The sequence below is a fragment of the Epinephelus lanceolatus genome, chromosome 15, assembly GCF_041903045.1.
Source record: "Epinephelus lanceolatus isolate andai-2023 chromosome 15, ASM4190304v1, whole genome shotgun sequence".
In the NCBI taxonomy this organism is placed as follows: Eukaryota; Metazoa; Chordata; class Actinopteri; order Perciformes; family Serranidae; genus Epinephelus; species Epinephelus lanceolatus.
In genome coordinates this window covers 7146461-7172720 of record NC_135748.1, presented here as the reverse complement: position 1 = coordinate 7172720, position 26260 = coordinate 7146461, and the positions used below count along the sequence as shown (strand labels likewise).

Genomic DNA, 26260 nt, shown 5'->3' with positions numbered 1-26260 from the left:
AGCACCAACGAACCAGTGACATCATTGGCCTTGTGAAGACCTCCCCAGAGGTTAAATACCTGGGTGCTTACACACCAGTTTGTCAGACTAGTTCCAGCCTAGTCAGACAAGCATGAACTGATGAAGCCTCTTGGATAAGAGGTGAAACGTCTTCTAAGACAAAACCAAGTCCAGTTGCATTCGATTCAATTGCCTTGAGATAACTATGACCTGGATGAATGAGAATATCCACAGGCACGAAGATCAATATTGTTTTTCTGTTATGTTCAGAAACATTTAAACAAACACTAAAATGAGTACTCAACATATTTTAAATCAAAATTACTGGAAGAGTTTTGCCAAGTCTGAGAAAAAAAATCCTGTATGATTGTCTTAGAGATTACACATTTAGTTAAATTAAAAGGATGTGGGCATTCCCAGGTCCTCATATACCAACACTATGTCATGCCCCTCAGCCTGTGATATTGTATCAGAAACCCAAAGGGACTGTTTTTTACTTATCAGAAAAGAGGGACGGCTGGCATGTGACTTGTTTTTTTGTTTTGTTTTTTCTTCTTCGTCTTTCTTTCTTTTTTTTTTCTTCTTTTTTTACCATCCCCAAACCTACAGATATTTTACCTTGACGTGACTGGCAGGAACTGCATGACCCTCCCACCACCATATATTAGTTATTAGATTTTTAAAACTTCCCCTTTAATGTACCCTTTGATAAAAGTTAAAGATGAAATCCTGGATTTGAAAATAAGCCCTGGTTTTCCACTCTTGTCATGCATGCTGGTTAGTTAATGTAAACAGTTTCTTTTTGGCCAAGTTTTAAATGATTTGTAGAATAAAGTGATTTTGGTGAAATATTGCTATTTAAAGCTCAGATTTGGTTATGGGTTTTTTTTTCTGACAGAAACATTCTTCAGTCATGATGTGTCCATGGACTGTTTTACAGTTTCTGGCTGTGATAAATGGTGTAATTTTGGCAATTTTAAAGAAAAAATGCCTGCCAACACACCCCCATGTTTTCTTGAAAAATCTGCAGTAAAATAAATACAAAATACAACCATTTAAATGTGTATGTCCCTCCACTAAGCCAAAATAAAAACCAACAGTCCCTCTCCACTGCCTTAAAAAGTGCCTTTTCTCACCACCCCTACCCTGAAGTCACTAACCCTACCCATAACCCCTACCCATGTATGTAACTTTCACACCAAAAGTCACCATTGTTTTAATACAACATTATGTAATTTGCATCCTGTCATTGCGCAGTGACATCACTTACATGATGTATTTCCATCACGTTAGGTTACATAATAAACATACTAATTTAACCACAAACAAAATCTTTTGCATGCATGCTCACTCACTTTCTCTAGCTGTCAGTGTTCAGGGCTGTCAACTGAGTCATCAGCTGTTCTACAGCTGAATGACAATCAACATATAGTACAGAGACACACCTTCTCTGTCAGCCCATCATCTTACTGCTCCTTATTTTGAACATGGTTCTTTTTCTGCGTGTAGTTCTTTCACACTGCAGCCATGCGTACCCTCCACCTCCCCATCACCGCAGTCACAGTCTTTTCAAATTCATCAGCCCCATCTGCCTCATCAGCCATCAACCCCAGAGTCATCAGCCACCACCTCCACCAGTGTCTGGACTCTATGGAGGGATTTATCTTGCTGCTGCTCAGATTTCCCTCAATCACAGAAGATCTCCCTCTATTGTCCGAGCACCAAAGACTTTTGTTAAATCGTAATCAGCACAAATCATCTGTTAATCTGTAGACTCATATTCTGTTGATATTATTTTCACTTCATTCCTCTGTCTCTGCTCATTACCGTGATCATTGGACATTAACCACCTTTTATAATGTGTTTAAGCTGTGCGTCACATAGAGATGCTAAAGGGTGCCCTGTGCATCACTATATTACGACCTGGGTTTGAGAATGGGTTACTCACAGCTATAAGGGTGCAACACCAAATGTGACATTTAGTCGTCTTTTGTTAGTCTTTGTATTGAAATACCTGTCAGTCAGTCTGTAAGGGGTGCAAGTTTCAATCCTCATCATTTTGATTATATTTAGATAAACCATCCGCCTCAATAAAGCTCATACATGCTGTTTCATTGAACCACCATTTCTATTTTTAGTTTGGCCATTGTTGTACAACAAAGAATGTATTTCCCTCCACATCACCTCCAGAAGGACCTGTATTCTATGTGCTTCATCACACATTCAAATTAGAGAAGCGAAAAGCAACTGTCAGAGCGCTCCATCACAGAAGAAAATAAAACACAGAGGAGGACGGGCTGCTGTCACCCCGCTGCCTGTTTAATCAGGCCTCACTGCATCATAATAAAGTAATTACTCAGTATTTATATATGTCATATTTAATCAGCAGCATGAATTTCAGAGGTGCTGAAATGCAAACGCAGCACTGTTTACAGTGTCAGACTGCTGCTGTGAACCACACTGAACTCATGAACCTGATTCGAGCAGGCAGCATAACAGTGGATGTGCTGTTGTTTGTGTGTCCACTTAAAATACACAGTTAGAGCTGAAGTCAAGTGTTTAAAACTTCAAGGACTGATTATACTCAGGAGGACACCTTGACACTTTTGGATTTTGTTCCCATCAAGCATCGTATTATTTCATTTGATCTCAAACAGCTCTGACATGTTATTAATGATTACCAGCTTCCATTACAGCCATAACTTAATAGAGTCCAATAAAATTAAACCAAAAGGACAGCATAGTGTGATGTTACACTGGTACCATCTGCTGGCTGTAATTGCAACAGATGTGTGAGGTACATGTAACAGTAAATGAAACCTCCCTCTGATGTGTGTGTGTGCAGACTTTTCCCAGCGCATATGGAGGCTTGCTGTATTTCCAGTGCTAACTTAACACTCCATACTGCATTATCCAGAGCAAGGCTTTATTCCAAAGAAAAACAACTACCAAGTGTGCTGATGTCCAAGACTGTTTGTTTCTTTGCAGATTTTGGTCTGCACTTTGGCCCCACCAGAGCACTGACATTCAAAGTAAGGTTCTGAATGATATTCAGCTGATTCAGGTGAGAGTGTAGGCCGACATGTGACACAGTTGACCATACTGTACTATTACTGGACAGACTACAAAAATGGATTTGATTTTCAGAAACAGTTTACCATGTTTTTTTTTTGGTATGAATTTATAACTTCTAGCTATAAGGGATTAGCAGGACCTGATAAGTTTAATAAACTAAGCATAGTCTCTGAACAGTGGGTAGTGCCCTCATATGGGGACATTGGGTTTATTTCAGTGTCAAGAGTGTAATGAAATAGAAAACTGTTCATTTCAATACCTGAACAGCATCTAAAATAGTGTAGAGTGTATTAGTGTACAACTGTTGAAAACTCTTCATTTTAATGCCTGAACATGACTATGCAAAAACAGATATGTCTAGGGTGTATTCCATAAAGCAGGATTAGTGGAAGCTCTGAGTTAGTTAAAGGGCCACTGTGTAAAATGGGTTGAAAACCGTTGAAAACAGTGACATCAGTGGTCAAATTCTAGATTGCAGGGCTCACTTGCTCACCCCTCCCGTCGGGTAAATGACGGTGACCTCGTAGGGACAAAAAGCCTTGCGCAGACATGAGTTTTTCAGGAGTAGGTCTATCTAGCGACGAGGTGAATGTTTATTTAGAAATCTAAACCATGTTATGATATTGTAATGAATCCCTCACGAGCAGGAGACCAGAGGAGCGTTCAGGAAAAAGGCCAGTTTATTTGAGCACTCCAAAAACTCCGGTAACACTCCAGGGGGTAAAAGACTCCGTCCCAAACTCTGACTCTTCTAGCGTAACACACACACTCCATACACACATTCTCGTTTACAATACCAAGCGGGTACCCCCTCCCCCTCTCTGCTCCACCAATCTCCAGCCCGCACACTGACTGACAGCGTAGCCTGTAAACAGAGCTCAGCTGTTTTTGAAGAGTTTCTTATAGCAGACACAGACCCAGAGCCATACCTGTTTGAGCCGGAGCATACAGTTGAGGAACTTAGATGCTGAGCGGGCGAGAAGAGAGGCTGAATCCTCTGCTCCCATTTGGCTGCACAGAATGGGATTCGATGCTACCATCGTTGGGAGATACATCACCAGGAGGAAAAGCGCAGCAGAGAGTGCATCACAAGGGGTGAAGTTGCGTCTTCTCTTCCTCGCAGATGACAGTTCGGGTTCATTCTCTCCTGTTGCGTGGTAAGTGTGGTCCATTCCCAAACTTTATAACTAAAAAAACTTTTCACTACTCTCTGTCTACGAACTACTAACACTCTCTGCTGTTTCCTCCTCCTTCTTCCTTCCTTCCGCTGTCTTCGTTGGTTTATTTATACACGGGAAACGCGTTCTCTGGCTGGCTGGATTGTCCGCTCAGTCTGCCGTATGTACATGGCGGCGCAAGATGGCGACCTCTCTAAAGCAAGGCCCTTGCTATATATATATAAAAGCATAATTATAAGGCTACAAAAACCAAACGAATTTTATTTTATAGCGATTATACACTTATATAAACACATTAATGGGTAGAAGATTCAGATTCAGATTTGACAATAAACCATGCCAAATATTACGCACTGGCCCTTTAACCCTGGGTTTCAGAAAAAGAGGTGAGTTAAACTCTGGGTCAGTTACTGTGGCACCTGACTGTGAACCTGCTGCTGGCAGGTTTTCTTCGGCAAACCCTGAGTCTCTCTCTGTTTCCTCCCTCTGATAAAGCCAGACATGGTGTGTCATTTCCTCACTGATTCTGTCCGTATGAAAGTGCCTATCAAAGTACTTTCATTAGCCGAGGTTAACAGTCAGAATGAGAACCTGGTTTGATTTTAGTTTGTTACTCAGGACTATCTAATGTTGAAGCATGAAGGCCTCCTCACCTCAGAATCCAACCCCTGCATGTCCTTTTCTATAACACTGCAGACAGCTGTCAGTTTGTTAAAGCAGTTACACTAAAATATTTATCACACATAATGCGTCATGTCAGTTTAAACTCTAAAAATTGTTACAAAGCTTTAGATATGTAGGATCACCGAATAATTATCCTCATATTTTTGATAGCACTGATAGAACGTCATTCTTTTAGTATTTCTGAGTGAGCAGGATGTTGGTGGCACTGCAGAATGTGAATGTGTTTTTTTTATAGACTGTGTCTCGTCTAAATGTGTTTTGTCAGCCGCTCATTTCAAATGTTTAAATTTGTTGCCAAGTAGCTGAAATAAAGCCACTGAATGCTCTACTCTAGCCTATTACTTTACTCAAGTGCAAATCTTCAACCACATTATTAGCACACCTGATTACAATTATGTCTCTCGGCCTATGTCCTTGATTTATATTTTTTAATAGTAACACGGGCAGAGGGACAACATTTTTAAAAGTGTGCCCCTCATCCACACCCAAAAGGAGGGGAGTCTAATTTCATGTTGTTTGCAGGGAATGAGAAGCAGTGGTGCTTCCTTTAGGTAACATCATTAGAAATCACTCTGTAAATGTCCATTGTTATGCGGATGATACACAGTTGTATTTATCGATGAAGCCAGAAGAAAGTAATCAATTAATTAAACTTCATAATTGCCTTAAAACCTAACCTACCTATCTACCTAGCAGTACACCCACCTCATCAACTACCACACCACTGATAAGAAGCATGACATTAATATTCTTAATGAAGAAATAATCAAAGTTTCATCAACATGTTTTTTAGGTATTATGGTTGATGATATACTCTCCCGGAGAGAACAGCTTAGTCTTTCCTGCAATGAGGTCACTAAATCTCTTGGGATTCTTAGAAATATCAGAGGTTTTGTACACAGTATGTGTTTATTAATGTTATATTATAGTTTCATTTATCCATACTGAACATACTGCAGTATTGTATTGACATTACTATTCTTCAGATTTGTAAGTGAAATATAAGATTACAAATTTACCTTGTAGTTTTAGATATCATTTCGTTAATAACTCACAATTCCATAATTACACAACTATCCAGGCTCAGAATATTCATCTTATTTTGTATAAGACATCCCATGGTCAATTTTTTTAATTAATATTGTGGAATTGTTTTATGGAATGAAAATGTTCATTTACTGGATTCTTGTGTCTTTGTACATAAAGAGACTTAGAAATGCTCTGCTGTCAAAATCATTTGATTTATAACAATAATGATCTTAGGAACTCTTGTTCATGCAACAATTACTTAAGATTTAAGTTTGAACTGTATTCAAATGTATTGACAACTGACATTTTTTTTTACCTTTTCCATTTCCCTTTTGTCTTGTATTTATGTATGTGAATTAAAATAAATAAATAAGAATTTTTAAAAAAATGTTTAGCCAGTTTTTTTTAATCTAACTACATCTCATGAGAGTACACATGGTTGCCCTTGGTTCAAATCTTGGAAGTGACCGCCCCCATGTGACAAAACAGTGAAAGTGCATCACAACGTGGAGGGCTTAAAAGTGTTACCAGGATGATACTGTTTGTCGGAAAAAGGCTATCTGCATCCCCTTTGCGTTATTATAATATGTATTTTTATAAAGTAGTATGAACAAATAATTCTTAGCAAAGTTTTTTATTGTCATTGGAAAATAAGGAGTTTAAAACTACAGCATGTGAGCACAAACACTGACTAGAAGTCCTAACTGTAACAGCCTGATGAACAATGGGAGTGATATAAGAATAAAAGAAAACCAAGAACACAATGTGATAACCAAACACTTAAGAAGGAAATAAATGACATCATTACAGTGGAAAATGCTGCAAAGGCTACTGACCAAAGTGAAGTGTTAAAGAGATACATTAGATAGTCACTGAGGTGAATAATGTCATCAAGGTCTACTTTACACTTTGTCTGATATACAACAGTACTGACAGTCAACATTCACTTTGCATGCACAGGACAGCAGTCTAGAGGTGGGACAGACCACTGCTGCAGAGGAGCTGCTGACCCTTAGTGCCGAGAAACAATCAATAGTCATTGATTCCCATTTGAAAAAAAAAAGAATATACATTAAAAAAAGAGAAAAAAACGTGACGCTCAGCTGCTTAGCAATCATGCTCGCACACCAAGTAACAGCACAAAACTACATCAAATGTGGTGTTTTTACATTGACATCAGTATGTGACAAAATAATCCAAACCAAAAAATCACTTAACTAGCTTTGTTGGAAATCTGATTTTAGAGACTGTATGAACATTAGAAACAGATATCAGCTGTCTGAGAACACCAGACTAGAACTACTCACAGCATCCACTGAGCAGAGGTCAAAGGGCATGGAGCAGGAGTCAGTGGACGACAAGAGAAAGATCAAGGAGGACACCAGAGAGCATCTTTGAACAGACACAGAGGTTGCCATGTCAAACCATACCCTCCAACTGTTGACATGTGATTAAAGTTTTATACTGACGTCACGTGGTGCAACTGAAGCATCTTCACTCGTAGATAAAGAAAAGCTCTGACAAAGCTAATAAGTGGACCTTGAGTTGGGATTTTGTGACGTTAAACAAGGTTTTGTAAAATGTTGAAGTTTGATGTAAAATTCAGGTTTGACTTGTTTAGTGTCCTGCAGTGGAGCACTGTGGCTGTGTGACCATCAGCAAAGGGGAAGCACGGAGCTGCTGAAAGCGGCATGCAATTCACATTCCTTGGATACATATATGCATACACTTTACAAAAGCAACAGTTTGACCAGAATCAAAGGTCACTTCTGATGACATTTATTGATGTTAAAGGGAGAGTTCAGATTTTTTGAAGTGGGGTTGATTGAGGTTCTTACCCATAGTCAGTGTGTAAGCAACAGTAGATGTGTGTCAGTATGCACTCATTTTGGAAAATGGGTAGGAGTGCTGAAATGGAAGCTAAATAATGTACTGTGCTGGAGGGGTCAGCAGCAAAACATATTAACAGTTTGAATACACACTATATTGAGAGTGTTTTCACCTCTTTTCTGTCACACAGCCTGTTCCAATAGGGAAGCCAATAACGGCTGCAGTTCCATATCTATTCTCTCTTCAAAGCCATCAGACTCCATTGACATAAACAGTCATTTTGGTTCACTCAACATACGAGCTGTTGGTCTACCGCTGCCTCTATCAGTTAGTTAGTTTGTGTTACTGTGTGACTTTGGTGAGTGCCAAATACCAAAGTCACACAATAACACAAAAAACCCTAACTAATGGAGGCAGCAGTAGACCAACAGCTCCTGTGTTCTGCGATGTTAAATCAATGTTTTTTCTCAGTAGAGTCTGGCTTTGAAGAGAGTGATATAACTTCATCTCCATATAACTCCATCTGAAATTGCTGTCTGATGGAAAGTCAAAGCAGTGAAAATACTCTCAATACAGCATACACATAAATTGTTATTGTTTTTGGTAGGACGTTTTTAGGTGGCTAATCCTTGATTTATTGCCAACCCCGCCCACATCAAGCTTCCGTGTTGGGTCTCCTGCCTGCTTCTCCTATCTACTGTTGGTAATACACTGACTATGATAAATACCTCATACAAGCCCACTTCTAAAAATCCAAACTCTTTAAGTTCCATAATTGCTCAATGAGCCTCTGTACTAATCAATAGGTTCCTCTAGGTGAAGAAACAGCATCCAACAAATTCAAGATTTATATTTATACGATTTAGTGTTTGTGTTAAACTGGTGAGACGCAGCACTTATGGACCATTTCCGGAGCACTCTCCTCTGTGTCAGTTCAACGACTGCCTGGTTAGCACGAGCTAACATAGCAGCAGTGGTTAACATTTGACACTGAGCTGTTAAATGGCCCCAACAAACTCACACCGACACTGGAACAACTTGACTCTGTGGTTTACCTTGTTAACAAACGTTGGGTAACTTTAGCCATGTGATGCTAACAGTTAGCCCCGTCACTGTGTGCGACCAGGCAGACTCTCACCAACTGTCCCCAGTGTGGAGCTCACACTCCCGCAGCAGTAATGTCCTAGCGACAGGGAGGCGGAGGGATGGCGGGGTAACAAAGAGAAAGAGAGAGAGAGTGAGAGTGAGAGTGAGAGAGAGAGAGAGAGAGAGAGAGAGAGAGAGAGAGAGAGAGAGAGGGGCAAAGAGAGGCTGAGCAAATCAAAACACTGGCCATTTTAAGGTAAAAAATACATATATAAATTCAACATGTGGTGGTCATGCTGGTATTGTGGTGGACCACCACAAACAAAAAAGTCAGTGTATGGAATACACTGACTTTTATATGTATTTATGGTTTCTTTATTGTCATTTCTCAAAAAGAAAACAAAAAAAAATTTGAATCCCAAAAGTGAAAACTGAAACCAATGAACAGATATCCAAATGATCAAATATTAGGGTCCAAGTTTCTGCTTCTTCCTGTCAAATCACTAACTGGGAGATGAATCATTGATGAAAAATAAAGAAAATATATCAAATAGATACTGTACTGTTTCATTCACAGTCTTTACACACCAAACAAAATAATGACTTTATGTTTACTGTCATGACTTTAAATCTTATCTCTAATGTTCGCATACTGAACAACAGTGAAGACCAGCAGCTGTGATTAGAAAACGTAACCTGGCACTATCCCTTTAAATGCTAAACAAAGAACCTCAGAGGGCATATCTCCTTATATCATTGACCTCTCATTAATTAACTGTAACATTATCCAAAGACAGTTCAAGTGTATGCATGAACAATACGCACAGGTCGGGACAGTCAGTCCGGTCCTCAGGCAGAGAACAGTACCAGAGTAATAAGGCTGTCCAGTCATGTTGACCGTCTTCCCTTCAGCTCTCCTCCTTGGTGATCCTCTCTGTTTCACTGGTCCTTAATGCTGAGCACTGGGTCCACCAGTTTATTATGAACATGCATTAAACCTGCAATGAACACAAAATGGATAATAAAAACATATTAGATACACACATACAGCTCAGTAGAACGTTAAAAACAAAAGACTGAAAATGTAATAAGCGGTAACAGAAAATGGAAATGGATGGAAGCTTTAATGTACCTGAGCTCAATAATATTAAGTGTTACAAGTTTTTGTATTTACGACTCCTCTCTCTTCCTCCATGTCTGCCCAAACAACATTACCTTGCAAGGCAGGCGTAATCATGAGATGATGCACGAATCGCAAGAATCATGAGATGACGTGCGGATCCAGCCCTGATTTGTCACATACCCTGAATAGTTCCAGCAGTAGAAACAGTACACGTTTCTACCATTGCACAGTATAAATATATATATATATATATATATATATATATATATATTGTGTAACTGTAACTATGCATCGCGATGACGCAGATCTCCTGTCTGTTTCTGTATACTGACACTTTTTCCCTTAGTGGAAATGAAGCGTTAACTTACTTGTATTTCACAGATAAGAAACAATAAATTGTGAAGACAGTAAAGTCTCCACTAAAATAGCATTTTAAGTCTTGTGTGTGAATTATCCTTCAGGGATTTATAATTCGGGATTTATCCTGGCTTCATATGAACAGAGGAAATCTCTGCTCGTCGCTAGGCTAATTTATACAATGTAAAATGCCATAGGCTTGTGCTAATAACGTTAGCATTTTGTATTTCTTTGGATACGTGTTTAGTATAAGACAGTTGTTTTGTCTGTGAACTTTGTGAGTTGTAATGGAGCCAAAGTGTGTGCCGTTACCTTTGTTAAATGTTGCTGTTGTCCCTGGCTTTATATGAGAAGAGGAAAAGATAGCTAGACGCTAGGCTAATTTATACAATGTAAAATGCCATAGGCTTGTGCTAATAACATTAGCATGTTGTATTTGTGGGGAAAATGTGTTTGTCTGTAAATGCTGTGAGTTACAGTGTAGCCAATTTGTGTACTTGTGTTTGCAATGGTCTCTATTAAGCCACATTTAATGTGTGTTTTGAATCAACTATAGTTAACAGCACTTCACAGAAACCTCCGCCACCGACTAGTGTTTTGGAAGTGTAACTGTGGAGTGACACAGACACACCACCACAGAAGTAAAAATGCTCACAACAACGTATGTGACATGCGTAGGCTACATGCGCAGGGTCTACGCACAACCATAAGTCTTGCTTAAGAGCTCACATGTGAGCCCTATGACTCTGTAAGGGTTCACACCCACACAGAGTTTAAAGCCTGCAACTCCGTACCATTACAGTAATCTCCGTACCGCACAGTAAACCTCCACTAATTGTTGCGCTTCGATGCGTGCTTTAAATACCGACTGAATCAATGAGGAAATGAAACAGCGTGTCTGGCTGAGACAGAGAGAAACTCTGGGTTTGTTTAAGAAAACCTGCCAGCAGCAGGTTAGGATCATTGAGTCAGTTACCATTGTAACTGACCCAAAGTCTAACTTACCTCTCTTAGTGGAACTGAAAACAGAATTTCCCTCATCTCAAGGTTAACTAACTCAGAGTTTTTAATACTCAACCTGCTTTCTGGAAAATATTCCAGGACATGTGCACTTAGTTGGCAGTATATCAAGTCGACCTAGTTCAAACTAATCCAGTCTAATCCAACAGTCCTACAATAAATCCAGTCTCCATGAAGGCTCTAATGTTCAGTTTGTGTTAAATGGTTTAAGATACTGTAGGTGTTGATTCCACTTGATGTTAATTGTTAAGCCTATGGATTGCTGTTTGCTGTTGTTAGAATGTACTGCTATACACTGGTGTTGGTCATATTTGGTACACCTTATTTATATCAGCAAACTCTTTTCTACAGACTATTTGTCGGTACCTTTGAAGTATTTGACTGTTTTGACCCGTAGCTCCAGGGTGGCGTCTTCATCGCAGACAAAGATGGTGCGCGGGTGCTGCTGGAATGCTGATACAGTCCACATGTGGTTCACTCCCTCCTCTATGGCTTTATACAGAGCAAAGGCTTTGTGTGCTCCTGTGATCAGAATCATCACCTGAGCAGAAGACAACAACAGTGTTATAGTCAGTATAGCTACTTCCTACTGTGGATCCAGGAAAGGAACATGAAGAATGAAGCAATAGGTATTCTTTAAATATATAATTGTATTTAAACTGCCAGAGGTTGTAAGGTATGTCTAAATAGTTCATATATGGTACAGAATATCTTAACATGATAATCTGGTTAATCTAACCTCTTTGGCATCCATGACAGTTCCGACTCCCACAGTCAGAGCCATGGTGGGAACCTTGGAGAGGTCGTTGCCAAAGAAACGAGCGTTGGCCACAATGGTATCCTTAGCCAGAGTTTTCACTCTGGTTCTGGAGACAAGGCTGGAACCTGGCTCATTGAACGCTATGTGACCATCAGGGCCGATACCTACAGAGAGACAATGAGAGGAACCGGTCAAAGACTGAGCTAAAGACAACTTTCTCTCACCCAAGAGATGACTTATGCAAATTTTCCTCACTTGATAACTGATACTGAACTGATAACTTGTTTTACATGGTCGTAATCAGGGTCATCCTGAAGATTACATCAAAGTTTCAGCAAATCTCTGAGGGAAAACATTTATTTAATTTATTTATATGATATGTAATAAATCATTGTTGTAATGCAAGTCTTTATTCATCCATTCCAAGTACCAGGGATGCATCAAAATGCAAATGGCAGCTGGCTTAACTGCAGTGCTTTACAGTACTGCTGTTGTGCCTTACTGCTGTCTTGGCTGTCCCATCACTTTCAATGTCCCATTTTCACAGTGCAATGTTATCAGTTATGAATGAAATGATAAAGTAAACAATTGGCGTGTGGTATAAGGCCATGTGAAAAGAGTCAATTGTGTGAGTCTTGTAGTCAACACGTGAGTGTTGACAGCCCTGCACAACACATTTTCTGCATCAAATTACTTACACCAGTGCGTGCAGAATTCAGATTTTATTTGCGCTACCATGCATATGCACGTGGTATTTCGCGCCCCATGTATGGAAGACAAAACAATATAAGAAACAATGTGTCTGACCTCCTACGAACAGCTCAATTCCTCCAGCCTCTGCGATCTTCTGCTCATAGGCCTGACACTCTGACTCCAGGTCCTCTGCGTTTCCATCCAGGATGTGAGCATTGGCTGGATCGATGTCGATGTGCTTGAAGAAGTTGTTCCACATGTAGGAATGATAGCTCTCTGGATGAGCACGAGGTAGACCTGGAGAACAAGAAGGTCACCTTTTTTTTTTTACCAAAAAGATGTAGTGCCATGACTCCAGCCTCCAGGGTAAAGACAGCACTTTTTTTTCCTACTGTAAAGGGGAACTACGCCCATTTTCAAAATTCATACATGTTATTTCTATGGTCTGAGACAGTCCAACAATATTGGTTCCCATTAACAACTCTCTCCCAAATCCAAAAACTAGAGTGCTAAAACTCAAATCTGTGATGTCATTAAAAAAAATGAATTCGAAAAGATGTTCAAGATGACACTGACTGCACCCAGGGGAACATTCAGAGTATAAGGGTACTAGGGCTGGGCATTATATAGCCAACTAAAAATTGCGCAATATCGATATCAAGGTCTTCGATAGGGGAAAAAAAGTTGTATTCTTCATATCAGCCAGCAAACATTTTCTGTTTCGGATCTGAGAATACTACAATTGAGTAAAGCTCATTTGTGGGTCTATGGAGCAGCTCCAGACTATATTTTAATTTAAGACTTACTTCTCTGGTTTCTCATGTTCACAATTATTGATTCAACCTCCCTAGGCCATGAAAATAACATTGAAAATCTTAATTTAGGTGGTTTCCCCCTTTAAGGGCCAGATATACACTAAAACAAAAAAAACTGCTGCAGCATCTTCGCCGCGAGGATGTGGAGGGTATAAAATGAGCAATTCAGATAAAAATATAACATAATCTAGAGCTAGCTGATGTGAACTGGATGGACCTCCATGCATTTCTAACAAGTCTGTTTTGTTTGATAGTGTCACCTTACAGAATTTCTGAGTGATGAAGTCATCTGAGTTTTACTCCTGCTGCCAGGGTTAGCGACATGCTTTGCAATTTTTAAGAAAGGCTACTGTGAAATCAGGGATTTCAGGATGCAACAATCATTAGAACAGCCCCAGATATCCTACAGGGACGGGTTTTCACAGGGCAGCAATGCAGGAATTAGGGATGCGCGATAATATCGGCACGTCATCAGTATCAGCCAACATTGGCTTTAAAATCAGAATTGGCCGACATGTTTTTTCTTAATTTGTGCAATGAATGAATGAATATTATATACATTGAAAAGTATTGTATTTCATGTCTCCATCTGCTGGTGGGCCATCATGATAAGATTATGCATGCATAATATGATGTTAATTCAACTGCAGAGGCTTGATGATCACTAAAATTAGGTGGGGAAAAAAATAAATACATTGATTTTGATTGACTGGTTAATCTTGACATCCCTACTTTAATACCTTTTACATGTTTCATCTGTAAAAGTTTTGTATAAGAAAAAGGTTTTCTGCACGACAGTATGACCTGCAGTTTTGACTGTGACCATGTCATGGTAAGTTTCATTTGCAGTAGTAGGAGCTAGAACAAAAGAAGCACAAGCTTTATGTCCAAAGCTTTTGTTTCTTTATTGCGATTCCAGAGCAAAAGAGTGGCACAGGTGGTGAAACAGGTAAATGATGTGTATCTGCTTATATATAAACATTAATTACACAATGTTGCTAATCACAGTTTTCTTGACCATTTCACAAAGTGTGACACAAAATAAACCTGTAAGATAACTGTTCTTATCACACTGTGTATAGTGGCCTAAAATCACTGCAGTCAATCACAGTCGCAGGTTGAAGTATAGTGAGTTCTTCAAGTTAAGACTACACATTGATTTTTCACTAGTGGAATGTAGTGCACTGCACAAGACTGACTGACCATATCTAATAGTGTGTGAAGTAATAGCCTGCCTTTGATTTAAAGCCAGAAGGCTTTATCTCCAGTGCCGACTCCTCAAATATCTTTCAAACATTTCAAAGCAACACCGCATACTAAATAAGTTCAATGACGTAAGTATGAAATTAACAGAAAAGTTAAGTGATCAATTAGCCAGTCTTTAACTCACCAACATATTCATCCATGTTGAAGGTCTTCACATATTTGAATGAAATATCTCCACTTCTGTAGTATTCTATCAACTTCTGGTAACAGCCATAGGGAGTACTCCCTGAAAGAGACACATTGATATACGTTCCGTTTAATGTTGATAAAGTTACAGAGATCTTGTGCCAACTAACCCTACTAGCACCTTCCTTTCTGTGTGGGCGGTGCTCACCTGTAGGTAAACCCAGAGTGAAGTATCTGTCAGCGGAGGGCCGGAACTGGATGATTCTGTTGCGGATGTATTTTGCTGCCCACTCACTGGCCAGGTCATAGTCGTCCAGAATGACCAGCCTCATTGTATTGATTTACTAAAGGAGTAAAGAGAATTTAATTAAGTCACAGTTTAGAAAACGGTCACAGTCACCGAAGTTATAAAGGCGCCCTGCTAATGTGATGGTGACAGAGAGGCAGAATGAGGACGCACCACACCAAACGTCTTTACTAAAACTGGCAGCTGAGTGCGCTCTGTGCTAGCTGACTATCAAAGTTGTTACTTTAAAATGCGTCACTTATTTAAACTGCCTTCACAAATGTAGGCTTGCTTTAAAAAGGACTGGCTGTTCTTTGCTACTGAGGCAGATATAGACGGTCCCATACAGGTCACACTGTACGTGAGCAGGACTCTGGTAAAGTCAGATACTACACTTGAGGCGGTGGCTAATGTTAGCAAGCGGAGCAACTTCAGCAGGAGCGGCTTGGTCTAAGTTTAGTGGATGGTTACTGTTGACGGTTAGTCGGTTAGTGTCACTAAGCTAATATGAAGCTAATATCGTTAGTTAGCAACTTGTTAACAGGAACAACACAGTTCAGATATTTCGTGTTTTTACCTGTTAAAATCCGCTGTTGGTCAGACGAGTAGTCATGTGAGGTCGGGCGGCTGTTTTGTCACGTGACAAGCTAACAGTTACCGGTCAAGTGATTTCACCGTGGAAGGTACGGAAGTTCGTGTAAGCCAAAATACTACTACTACTACTACTACTAATAATAATAATGACAAATTGTTAGATAAATTCAAATAAAGAGAATTTAACAGTAAATATAGTGTTGAGTGGTTGGTTTAGGTATTGAATTCCTTTTTGTCAAGTTATAGTATTTTTACCTGTGTAACTTTTTTATTACATTCTACTTTTTTCATGACACTGTCACCCATTCCTGCAGTAATGGCTTTGTAAGTGCAAAGCCTAAAAAGCTGCTTGCTTGAAGGCCATAACATGATTTTGTTTCCCCCTGTAGCCCCCCTCCATCCTGTACTAAATATTGTTTCCTGAATAAATATTGCTTACCTGAGTCTTACATGGACTGCAATCATATGGAGGTATATGTAATTTTGCAATGTACTAATTTCAGGGAAAATTGGGTAAATTAACTGGACAGTAACCAGCGTAGGAGCTATTTGCTAGTAGTAGGAGCTATTTTCATTATTTCTTTGTGTTTCTTTACTTTGCAAAAACTTGAAAGCACTTTAGGTAGGTTTTATATATGTAGGCAGGTACATGGGCGGGTCTATTTTGTTTATTTTCACCAGAAGAGACAGGAGCTTCTTTTGTTTTCCCTATGGTACCGGTGGCCTTCTGGTTTCAAGTTTGATTATGACCTATGGACAAACCACTTTTTTACAACCAATTTTTTTGGTCAAACAAACTATATAAATCACAAATAAAGTACATCATCGCATTGTTGGAATAGTAAAAAAGACAAATATTGTATTTTTACTGCACTACATTGTAATAATTTTAATAGTAAAATTTCAAATAAAGGCCAAAAAAAAATTGTGGTGATGCCTTGTCACTGCTGTAATTTTGAAAATGTCCAGTGATGTATTATAAAACACTATGAAAAGAAGCTATTCCATAAACTTTTTTTTTTTTTTTTTACTTTTGATAGTTTGAGTACATTTTGCCGTTAATCTTCTGCACTGGATTGTAAGAGACAGTTCACCACAAAAATCTTAAATATTTATTTTTTCTGTACCTGTAGTGCAATGTATCATTCTAGTTTGTTTTGGTGTGAGTTGCCATGTGTTGGAGATACCCGCTGTAGAGATGTCTGCTTTTTCTCAAATATAATGGAACTTGAGGCACTTGGCTTGTGGTCCTCAAAGTACCAAAAACAAACAAGCACTACAGGTAAGAGGAAATATATCCATCTTTGATTTGGGGGTGAACTGTCCTTTAAGGATCTTCTTTCATTCACTAATGCTGATGAGTGTCCTTGTTTTATCTAGAGGGTGTGGTTTACCTGCAGCAAATATTCGCTGATCTTTTTCTAAAAACCAGTGGAACCTGTTTAACAGAAATCTGGCAGCATGAAACGCTGTAACAAATCTTCAAATGTTGTAAATTAAAAGCCTTATCCAAAGCACACATAAAACATACACAGCAAGCAACATAGTCATGTTTAAAATTTAATCTTGTATCATACTGTTAAGAGGAAAGAGGTGCAACACAATAATTAATGTATCAGAGTGAGCATTTTGTAACAGTTGGTTTCTATCTGGGAAGTGGAGTGGAACTGTCAGAGAGGTAGAAGAGAGAAGGTAAACTTGTTCCATATTCTTCTCTGCAGCAAAGCATGATGATGATGGTCCCAGGTTGTCACTGGAGACAGGAGATGCAGGATGTACCAGGCTGTTAAAATGTCCACTTTATTCATCCTTCTTCTTGTAGTCCTCTAAGTGGGCCAGGATCCATCCAGATGGTCCCAGGATGGCCAGGGAGAAAAAGCCGAGAGCAACGGTAGATTCCTGACAAAAGACAGAGGATTCAGTCAGCTGACAGCCAATCAGCATCTTCACTGCTACAGAAAACAGGATGCATTAAATACACCCTGTAAAGTGTGTCAAAGGCTGTGTTTAAACTGCTGAACAAATCTGAAGTTGATATTCACATCCGTTTTTTTGGGGGGAGCAATGTTCTCTTTTTTTTCTATGTAGAGAATATATTTACACTGCCCGCCCAAATTTTTCTCATTGTTTTTTCCTTTTAAATATGCTGATAGTGGCATAGTGTCATCCAGCTATGTATGCAGTCCCACTGGTCTTTCATCCAAAGCAGAGGACCTAAACTTGATCATTATCTGTAGCTATAGAATGTTATTGGATACTCTGTATTAGGGCTGCATGATATCAGGAAAATGTGTGATAAGCCATAATGCTGTTAAACATCGCAATAACTTTATGCCTTGCGAAATATTAAAAAACAAATTAAGTTTACAGTTTTAATGCCTTTCTGCTTTAGGTTTGTGATGTGAACGTACACCCCAGATCATGAATAGCCTATGCACACCGATTTAAAAAAAAAAAAAAAGAAAATAGTGAAATGCACTGATGTTGATAGGTTTTCACTCACTTACATGACATTAGAGAAAAGTTATTAATTTATTGTGTTAGTCCCACTAAATCCTGACACGTTGTTCTGACCGAAATTGTACTAAATTGAATTTCTATAAGTCAGACTAACACACCCAGATAATGCGATTGGGAGTCGAATTACTCCTGCATGTATACAGTCAATCGGATCCAAACTGACGCAGGTGCTCTGTGCATGCTCCACAGTTTCCACCCTGGACTTTGACCCGGAAGTCGGATAGCATTAAATACGTAAAAAGAAGAAGCTGGTGACAACATTGCGAAAACTACATCCAGAGCCATGCATTTTTTGCCAGACGAGGAGAGCTCATGCTATGTCAGCTGAAAGAGTTTTGAAATACAAGGATGGGAGGAAAACACGGAATGGCGACCTGTTTGAAAAAGTGGTGGAAGAGCTGGACCACGCTTGATTGTTTGGCCTGTGACATAATATGTCAACCTGAAAAAGGTCCAATACTAACATGCTGGAAGGGGGCGTATCTCTGCCTATAATAGTGGAGTCAGAGATACCTGGATCAATAAACCGATTCCCCTCCCTCGCTTGTATACTGGGACAAGGACAGTAGTCCAATTAAATGACCTAGGGTACGTCCCAAGTCCCTTAAAATTACTGCTAACCACCTAACCTAGCCACCTTACCTAACTGTTTAGTCCCTCCCACTTAGGAAAACATTTAAGGAGTCAGGAGTTAGGAGTGAGGAGCGAGGATTGCTGATAAGAGACATGAGACGGCCTTACTCTGAAGCGTCACGTAAAGCGACGTCCTTTTCTGATGACGGCGGCACAGCTGGATCTGCTGCATAACGGAGCCAGCGTTTGGCGTACATCCCAAGTCACATTATATTCGCTGATCAAAGCCGTAACCATTCATTGCAAAGAATGCATGTAACGGTTACACTTGCGCCGTTTCTCCGCCATCTTGTTCAAATGAGACAGACGTAGGGGGTGGGTATTTATACGTCATGGCCTCAAGCTGAAAAAGACTTCCTGTTAGGAACCTCTCGTGTTACCTTACTCATTGCACCTAACAGATCCCTCCTAACGCCTAACGCTAACTCCTTACGGGCAGGAATAAGAGACATGAGACGGCCTTAAAGATGGCGGAGCTCGAACGACTTCCGGTTCAAGTCAGGAGTTAGCAGTGTAAAATAAGAGACTTGGGACGTACTCCAATACTAACATGCTGAAAGGGGGCATATCTCTGCCTATTATAGTGGAGTCAGAGATACTTGGATCAATAAACCGATTCCCCTCCCTCGCTTGTATACTGGGACAAGGACAGTAGTCCAATTAAATGACCTAGTGGAGCTATAACCATAGCCTGACTTAACTGTGCATGTAAATGTACTGATTGAGTGAGTTTTCACAATTTAATGTTAAAAACTGGTGTTTGATGATATGTGGTTCTAATTATTATGGATGTATTCATATATGATGAAAATGTATCTGAAAGTTAAATATCCTTAATCTAAAAACTTTATTCACCAAACCACTTTTCATGCATCTGTAAGTAAACATACAAAACATGCTCAAATGTAACAAGTTGAGTTGAGTTTAAGAACATCAAAATCATCTACCCTGTGTAAGGTCATTCAGGTGTGATATGATTGTGATCTGTGATAGTCATATAGAAAGATTTTTTTTTATGGATAATGCATAATTCAATAAGATACTGCACCAATTTAATAGTTTGTTATGAGAAATGCTGATTCTCATTCATTCTGAGAAGAATCTTTGTTTTCTTATCGCTTATTGAAACTATGAACAAAACGGGGAAAAAAAAACAAAACTTCTCTTGTGCAAGACATACGCTATGGTTATGTACAGTAAGAAAATGGCGGCTGCCGATGTAAATGTTTTCATCAGTGCGGGGTCTCTGGACAGTAAAACATCGGGTCATCATCGACATAAATCAATACCGTTTCGATCAGTAGCACAATTACATTATCACAACACTGCGTCCCGTGGACAGTAAAGCACCGTCCTCACTGACATCACTTAAGACAGCATTTCCAGCCACGGCAGACGGTGTGACATAACGTGTTAGGTCTGTTGTAATATCCTACACATTCCCGAGTTCAGGTGTATTTTATAAGCCTTAAAACACAAGGGTACTGTCTACCGGCGGCCCCCACAGACCTCCATACAAAAAGAGTTGTAACCATGCTCCCAATATTTAAAATAGCATACAAGTTTTATTTAGGCAACAAGGATACAGCTGAGTGCATATTGATTGGGAAAATAGAGAAACACAGCATTCCAGATTTGTGTGTGAAGACTGTGGTGGGTCAAACAGGTCTTGCACACTAGTGTTTGAAAGGTTACTGGTTAACTTGCATTGCGAATAACAACTTCAAAAGTCGCTCGGGTTTAGTACCAAATGTGTAACTGTTCCTGTAATTATCGTCATTACATTTAAAGTACTCTTAACAGTTCGACGATACTTTGAGACAAGCCTGACCGCGCAGAGACATGACTTAAGATAGCATTAACTTACTGTGTTAGCTTGGGCCTAGCGTTAACTCCGTGAAGGAAAGGAAACCGTTAGTGTGGAAATTATGAGAATGACTTAAATACTTCACCGGACAAGCACGTTTTAATTCACTTTATTGGATACGTTAGCATTTAAGAAATACATGTTTAACACTGCTCGCTGCCTTTTAGATCAACTATTTTGACCTCATCAGCCAAGGACAGCTAAGCTAACAGCTGCTAACTAGCTAGCAGTTAGCATGAGCCCATAGTCATTAACAGCAGACTTACCACTGCGCCGACCTTCTCCTTGGCTGGGGCGGTGTAGAGGTTAGCCCTCTGGGCAATGGTGTGTCCCCGCAGGACAGGGGCAGCACGGCTGGCGATGGTTCTCAGGAGCCCCGGCATGTTTGTCTGCTACGGCGAAACGATGTCCTCTCAGGTGAAGAAGCTGGTATGGATTGAAGAGGAAGTGCTTCAATGGAAAGGTCATTTCTCTTCTCACCGGAAATGACTAGCGGGTCGCGTTAGTGCCACCTACTGTCCCGGATGTTGACATACATGGAGGGATCCATTATTGTCAGAAACATTGGTCATCATCATTGGTCTTCTCCATAGATAGAGTACATTTACTAAAATAAAATGGAGGTACTTAATGTATATATTATCTTACTTTATTATACTTACAATACATTTTAAGAGGAAATAATGACTTTTTTTTACCTGCACTATAGCCTATTAGACAAATATTTTCTATTGGAGTTACTATTAAGATTTTATATAAAAAACTCAAGGCAATTTAAAACAAATAAAAATAACCTTGTGAAACGTCATTTGACTTGTGTCCTCTAAAAATCAGTGCTGTGCCATGTATGAGATGCCTTTGAGTTGCTAGCAGTTTTAAAGATACATTCCCCTCTGAAATTACTACATGTGGCTAAGGCATGAAGTTGGGAAAAACAAAAAAGTGACAAAAAGCCATCTGTGGGAATTACACCCCAGGAAAACACTTTCCAGGAACCTTAAACTCAGTGGAAAATTGGGGATAGGGCACACAGACTAGTTACTGAAACAAGGACAGAGACATGAAGTCAAAATAAACCAAATGTTTTATTAGATTTGTCAAAAGTAAGCAGATAGGCAGGGACTGGAGCTGCTGAGAAAAAAGAAAACATCAGATCAACACGAATACCAATAAGAGGGAATTAGATACAATGATAAATACAATTAGCTTAAAGTGTCTTAATGCAAAATGTAAAACCACAAGATAGATAACATTTTCAGTCCAAACATGCTAAACTAAACAAAAACTAAGTAAAGTAAGTAGAGGCCACTTGTGGAGAGGCAGACTGAGTGCCCAGGGGTGGCACCACCTACTCACCTCAGGTGCAACACAACTCTACTCATGGCCAAATGGTGCAATGCTACATTAGTGTCCCGGTGCTCTTACTCGCATAAAGTGTAAGGACCACACCATAGGTACCTCGCCTCCCAACAAGATGGCACTCTGCTTCAATTAAAGAAAAATTACAAAAATTATTAATTCAATTAGTTTAATAATATTAGCAAAATAAGCACAATTCCAGCAAATCAACTATAAGGCTAAATAAAAAGGACAAAACAAGGGCAAAACAAAAGAAACAGGAGTGGGTTAACCAACAAAAAGGGAAGACAAAGTAAACAGGGCTCACTATGCTGTATACTACAATGTTTGTGTTGAAACCCTACTTACCACCTCTGACATGGGGCATTAACACAAGATCATTCAGATAGGCAAGACAGCAGGGTTTCCACATGCACTGTGCTCAGGTCAAAGCTGAAAACAAAAAGCAAGCAACTGAGTACACAGGGTTAAAAGAGCCAACTTGTCCAAGGGAAGTTTACATACCTGTTAAACAAGCGACGACAGCAGGGAAGAGGACAGGAGCCAAAAGAATGAATCCAGCCACCAAGTGCCTTATATAATCTTGCACTGATTAGAGGTGTGGTTTGGGGAGGAGGCAGGCCTGGGGCTGCATTCACTAGTCCTATATGCTTACACACACTGCATTAAAGGTGCACTCCACCACACATGGTTTCATTTAAACAGCTTTTCAAGGACCAAAGAGGTAAAATGATCCATTATTACACAAAAAATAAAGACTAGAAAAAAATATCCCCAAAATGAAAAAACAGATTTGTATATTGGAACTTTCTTTTTTCCTCTCCCATTAATCATCTCATGACCCCTCACATTTATCTTGTGACCTGTAGGATGGATCTAAACCCCTAGGTTTGGAACTATTGGACTAAGCTACTAAATATAATATACTAAGAAGCATTAAGATAGCTCCACCTGAAAGAGCTACAACAGGATAATGCTATGTACACAATGTTGCAGAAATATTAATCTAATAAGGCTTTATATGTGATAGTTGTAGCCCTGCTGTTAGAGCTGTTCATGTTACTGTTCATCAGCCCCTAACCATCTAGTGAAGGTTGGAATATAGCACACTTATCATTGGGCTCATGTGTTGTGTTTACTGCCACAAAAGAGGAATAAATCTCTTGTTTCTGCCAGCATCACTTAATGGTTACCAGCCAGGCTAAATGATTTAAGGAGGTCTTCTGACCACTGTTGAAGCCAAGCAACTGAAACACCAACCAAAGATGATAAATAATGTGAAAAATGTGTGTAAAATGGAACAGTAATTAATGCTGTAGGCAGATCAACTTTCCTGCTCAGATTCTACTCAGTGTGAAAATGAGAGATGCCAAACTCCAGGAACAGTTTAAGTATTTAGAACAACTTTATAGCAAGAGTATATTCAGCGGTAACACCATGCGCCAAAGTTCAAAGTAGGCCTATCCTTTTCTGTCAGTTAAGTGTTATGAATTATTGCCTCAATTGTGGCCTCGTGACCTTTATCAGGGTCATCCGCTATGCACTGAAGAATGCGCAGTTTGATTTGTAGGCCTCATGGGATCTGATTTTCTGATGTGCTCTGACAAGGTACATGTCACTTGTTTCGAAGCATCTTCTGCTTTGAAAATGTTTTTTTTCAGGGGATCCATAGTTTCATAACTGACATTATGCTCAAACAGTGAAGTGGTCCTTAAACCCTCTGTGGGGTTGAAATCACAGAAAGCAGATGCTCCTCAGATGCCATTGTTGCTAGCAGTGAGAGAATGGATAATGTTGATATACTGTTGTCACAGAACATTGCAGAGGCAAAGTGAGGGTTTCTGGCACAACTTCACCAACTTCCAAGGTGAATGGAAAAGTGAGATAAATCAAAGGCCACAAACTGAAACGTATTGGTCTTGTAAAGTTGTTATAATTTATACAAGTGTTGCTGGACTTTTGACACATCTGATTTATCTCCCTTCTCCATGCACCTTGGAGGTAGGTGAAATTGGGCCAGAAACCCTCCCCTGCCTCTATAAATGTGAAAATGAGAGCAGATCACCAATAGATGTTGCCCACATCTTCACCAATCTGCTGTCGTAATGAGTTTCTATCAGTTTATTTTCTAACGTGTCAGATGGAGCCCCATCTTCTGGTTTCATTCCCCGGACAGAGCACTGAGACATTCTGGGGCTTCCCATTACACATTACCTGCTCAACTGTTGATTAAATGACAAGACATGTTGTATTTTTGTGAGACAGATGAGAAGTAGCAGTAGTACAGTAGTAGCAGTAGCTGTTTACTGCTCAAACAATCATTTTTTGGGTGTTATTATCATTCTTTAAACCTAGATTTTGACCCCCTCTGCAGGACATGGCCTCACAGTTAGGCAGCATACAGATTCCATTAAACTTTGTATCATTAATCAAGCACAGAGTGAATCTGGGTTCTTGGGTAGGGTGAACAGACATACCCATTTTTCCTGGGTAGTCTCCATTTTTGGTGTAATCACTCTGCACTGTGCTTTTATTACTATTATCAGGGGCGGATTTAGTGTTTTGGGGGTCTGAGCCTCAGACAAACTGCCTTGCTTTATTTCCACCCGTTCTGTAACTGGGGATGTTGATAGGCTGTTGGCAGCTGTAGAAGAAGTGGGCCTACTCAAAAAAATTTTCTCAAGAAAAACTATTAATAGCACACAGCAAGTTAAAGTCATAGTCCTGCAGTAAGGAGAGGTGGGCCCAATATCAGCACTATTGATTTAAAAAAAAATTATGCATCATATTTTAATTGTTATAATTTGAGAGTGAAAATCTGAATCTGTCAGGTAAATGTAGTGGTATAATGTTTTCCTCTTAAGTACGAAATTGTTTTTTTAGGGAGCTTTATTAAGTTATCTTGGGCTATAATGAGCTAAAATAGTAACACGATCCAGTATCTGAAATAACTTAACATCATAATAGAACAATTGGCCGTAATAGTTGGGAACCTCATGGTAAAGTCCACTCCTGATTATTATGATTATTCCCTCATTTTTTTTACAGGGTCCACCCAGTTATTATGCTGTCATCTACACCCTCAATCTAATAATCTAGACTAGTGCAGGTGGTGTCGAAATTAGGGATTCACAATACTGGATTTTTGCCAATACCCAACATACCCAACATGGCCTATAACCAATACTGATATCGACATATCCACTTTTTTGCCCATCTAATTTTAGTGATCATCAAGTCTCTTCTCTAGTGGAATTAACATCATATTATGCATACTCTTATTGTGATGGCCCACCAGCAGATGGAGACATCAAACAGAATGCATTTCAGTGTATGTAATATTCATTTATTGTGCAAAATAAGAAAAAGCTTGTTGACCGATTCTTTATTTGTTTTAAAGCCAATATCGGCTGATACCAATGTAATGCCAATATTATCCCTGGTAGAAATGCAGGAAATTTGTTTTAAACTACATTTTTTTGAAGGGAGCACCCCCACAACCCCACCATCTATCTTTCTTTCCAAGTTTGCGCCTCCATTTTAAAACATAATTATGTGCCCATAGTTCCTGATATTATTAGTCACCCTGCGCTATAGTTTATTACAGTGCAACATACCATGGTGAAATGAAACTAATTGTCCTTCTTTTTCATAGTTAATAACATTTGATATTTTAATGATATATAACTGGAAATATCCTTTCATTTCAGAAATCTGGTCACCTTATTCTTGGGGGACCTGAGGGTCCCTGGGTCCTTAAGGGTCCCTGGGTTCCTGGAGCAGGTGCCTTCTTTGCCAGCAGGTAATCCATCCTTGCTTGTACCTACAGCATGTACCAACTATTACCTGAATGGTTCTCGGTTTGAGGCTCAGGCATTAACTCAACTTCAGTTTTGTAATGTCAAAGCTTACTGGCCAGAGGTCAACTTGCAAGCAACTCCACGTGAGTGGTAATCCTC

General features: G+C 39.5%; 2 protein-coding genes across 2 annotated transcripts; both read right to left on the bottom strand.

The window, feature by feature from the left end:
- Positions 1-6584: 6584 nt before the first annotated feature.
- LOC117267523 (glucosamine-6-phosphate deaminase 2) lies at positions 6585-16002 on the bottom strand. The gene is made up of 7 exons (XM_033643484.2): positions 15906-16002; positions 15251-15386; positions 15041-15142; positions 12950-13132; positions 12122-12306; positions 11749-11923; positions 6585-9880 (listed from the first exon to the last, which is right to left on the bottom strand). The coding sequence occupies exons 2-7, from the start codon at positions 15372-15374 to the stop codon at positions 9822-9824; spliced, it is 828 nt and encodes a 275-aa protein (XP_033499375.1). The 5' UTR covers positions 15375-15386; positions 15906-16002; the 3' UTR covers positions 6585-9821.
- Positions 16003-17469: 1467 nt separating this feature from the next.
- On the bottom strand, positions 17470-21394 carry cox8a (cytochrome c oxidase subunit 8A). The gene is made up of 2 exons (XM_033642209.2): positions 21209-21394; positions 17470-17821 (listed from the first exon to the last, which is right to left on the bottom strand). The coding sequence occupies exons 1-2, from the start codon at positions 21323-21325 to the stop codon at positions 17723-17725; spliced, it is 216 nt and encodes a 71-aa protein (XP_033498100.1). The 5' UTR covers positions 21326-21394; the 3' UTR covers positions 17470-17722.
- Between the last annotated feature and the right edge of the window lie 4866 nt (positions 21395-26260).

Excerpts from the sequence above, each read along its gene's own strand:
- LOC117267523 (XM_033643484.2), bottom strand. The coding sequence starts at position 15,374 with ATGAGGCTGGTCATTCTGGACGACTATGACCTGGCCAGTGAGTGGGCA. Across the intron at positions 15,143-15,250 it reads CACTCTGGGTTTACCTACAG|GGAGTACTCCCTATGGCTGT; the intron begins GTGAGCACCGCC and ends TGTCTCTTTCAG. Across the intron at positions 12,307-12,949 it reads AATTGAGCTGTTCGTAGGAG|GTATCGGCCCTGATGGTCAC; the intron begins GTCAGACACATT and ends GTCTCTCTGTAG.
- cox8a (XM_033642209.2), bottom strand. The coding sequence starts at position 21,325 with ATGCCGGGGCTCCTGAGAACCATCGCCAGCCGTGCTGCCCCTGTCCTG. Across the intron at positions 17,822-21,208 it reads AGGAGAAGGTCGGCGCAGTG|GAATCTACCGTTGCTCTCGG; the intron begins GTAAGTCTGCTG and ends GTCTTTTGTCAG.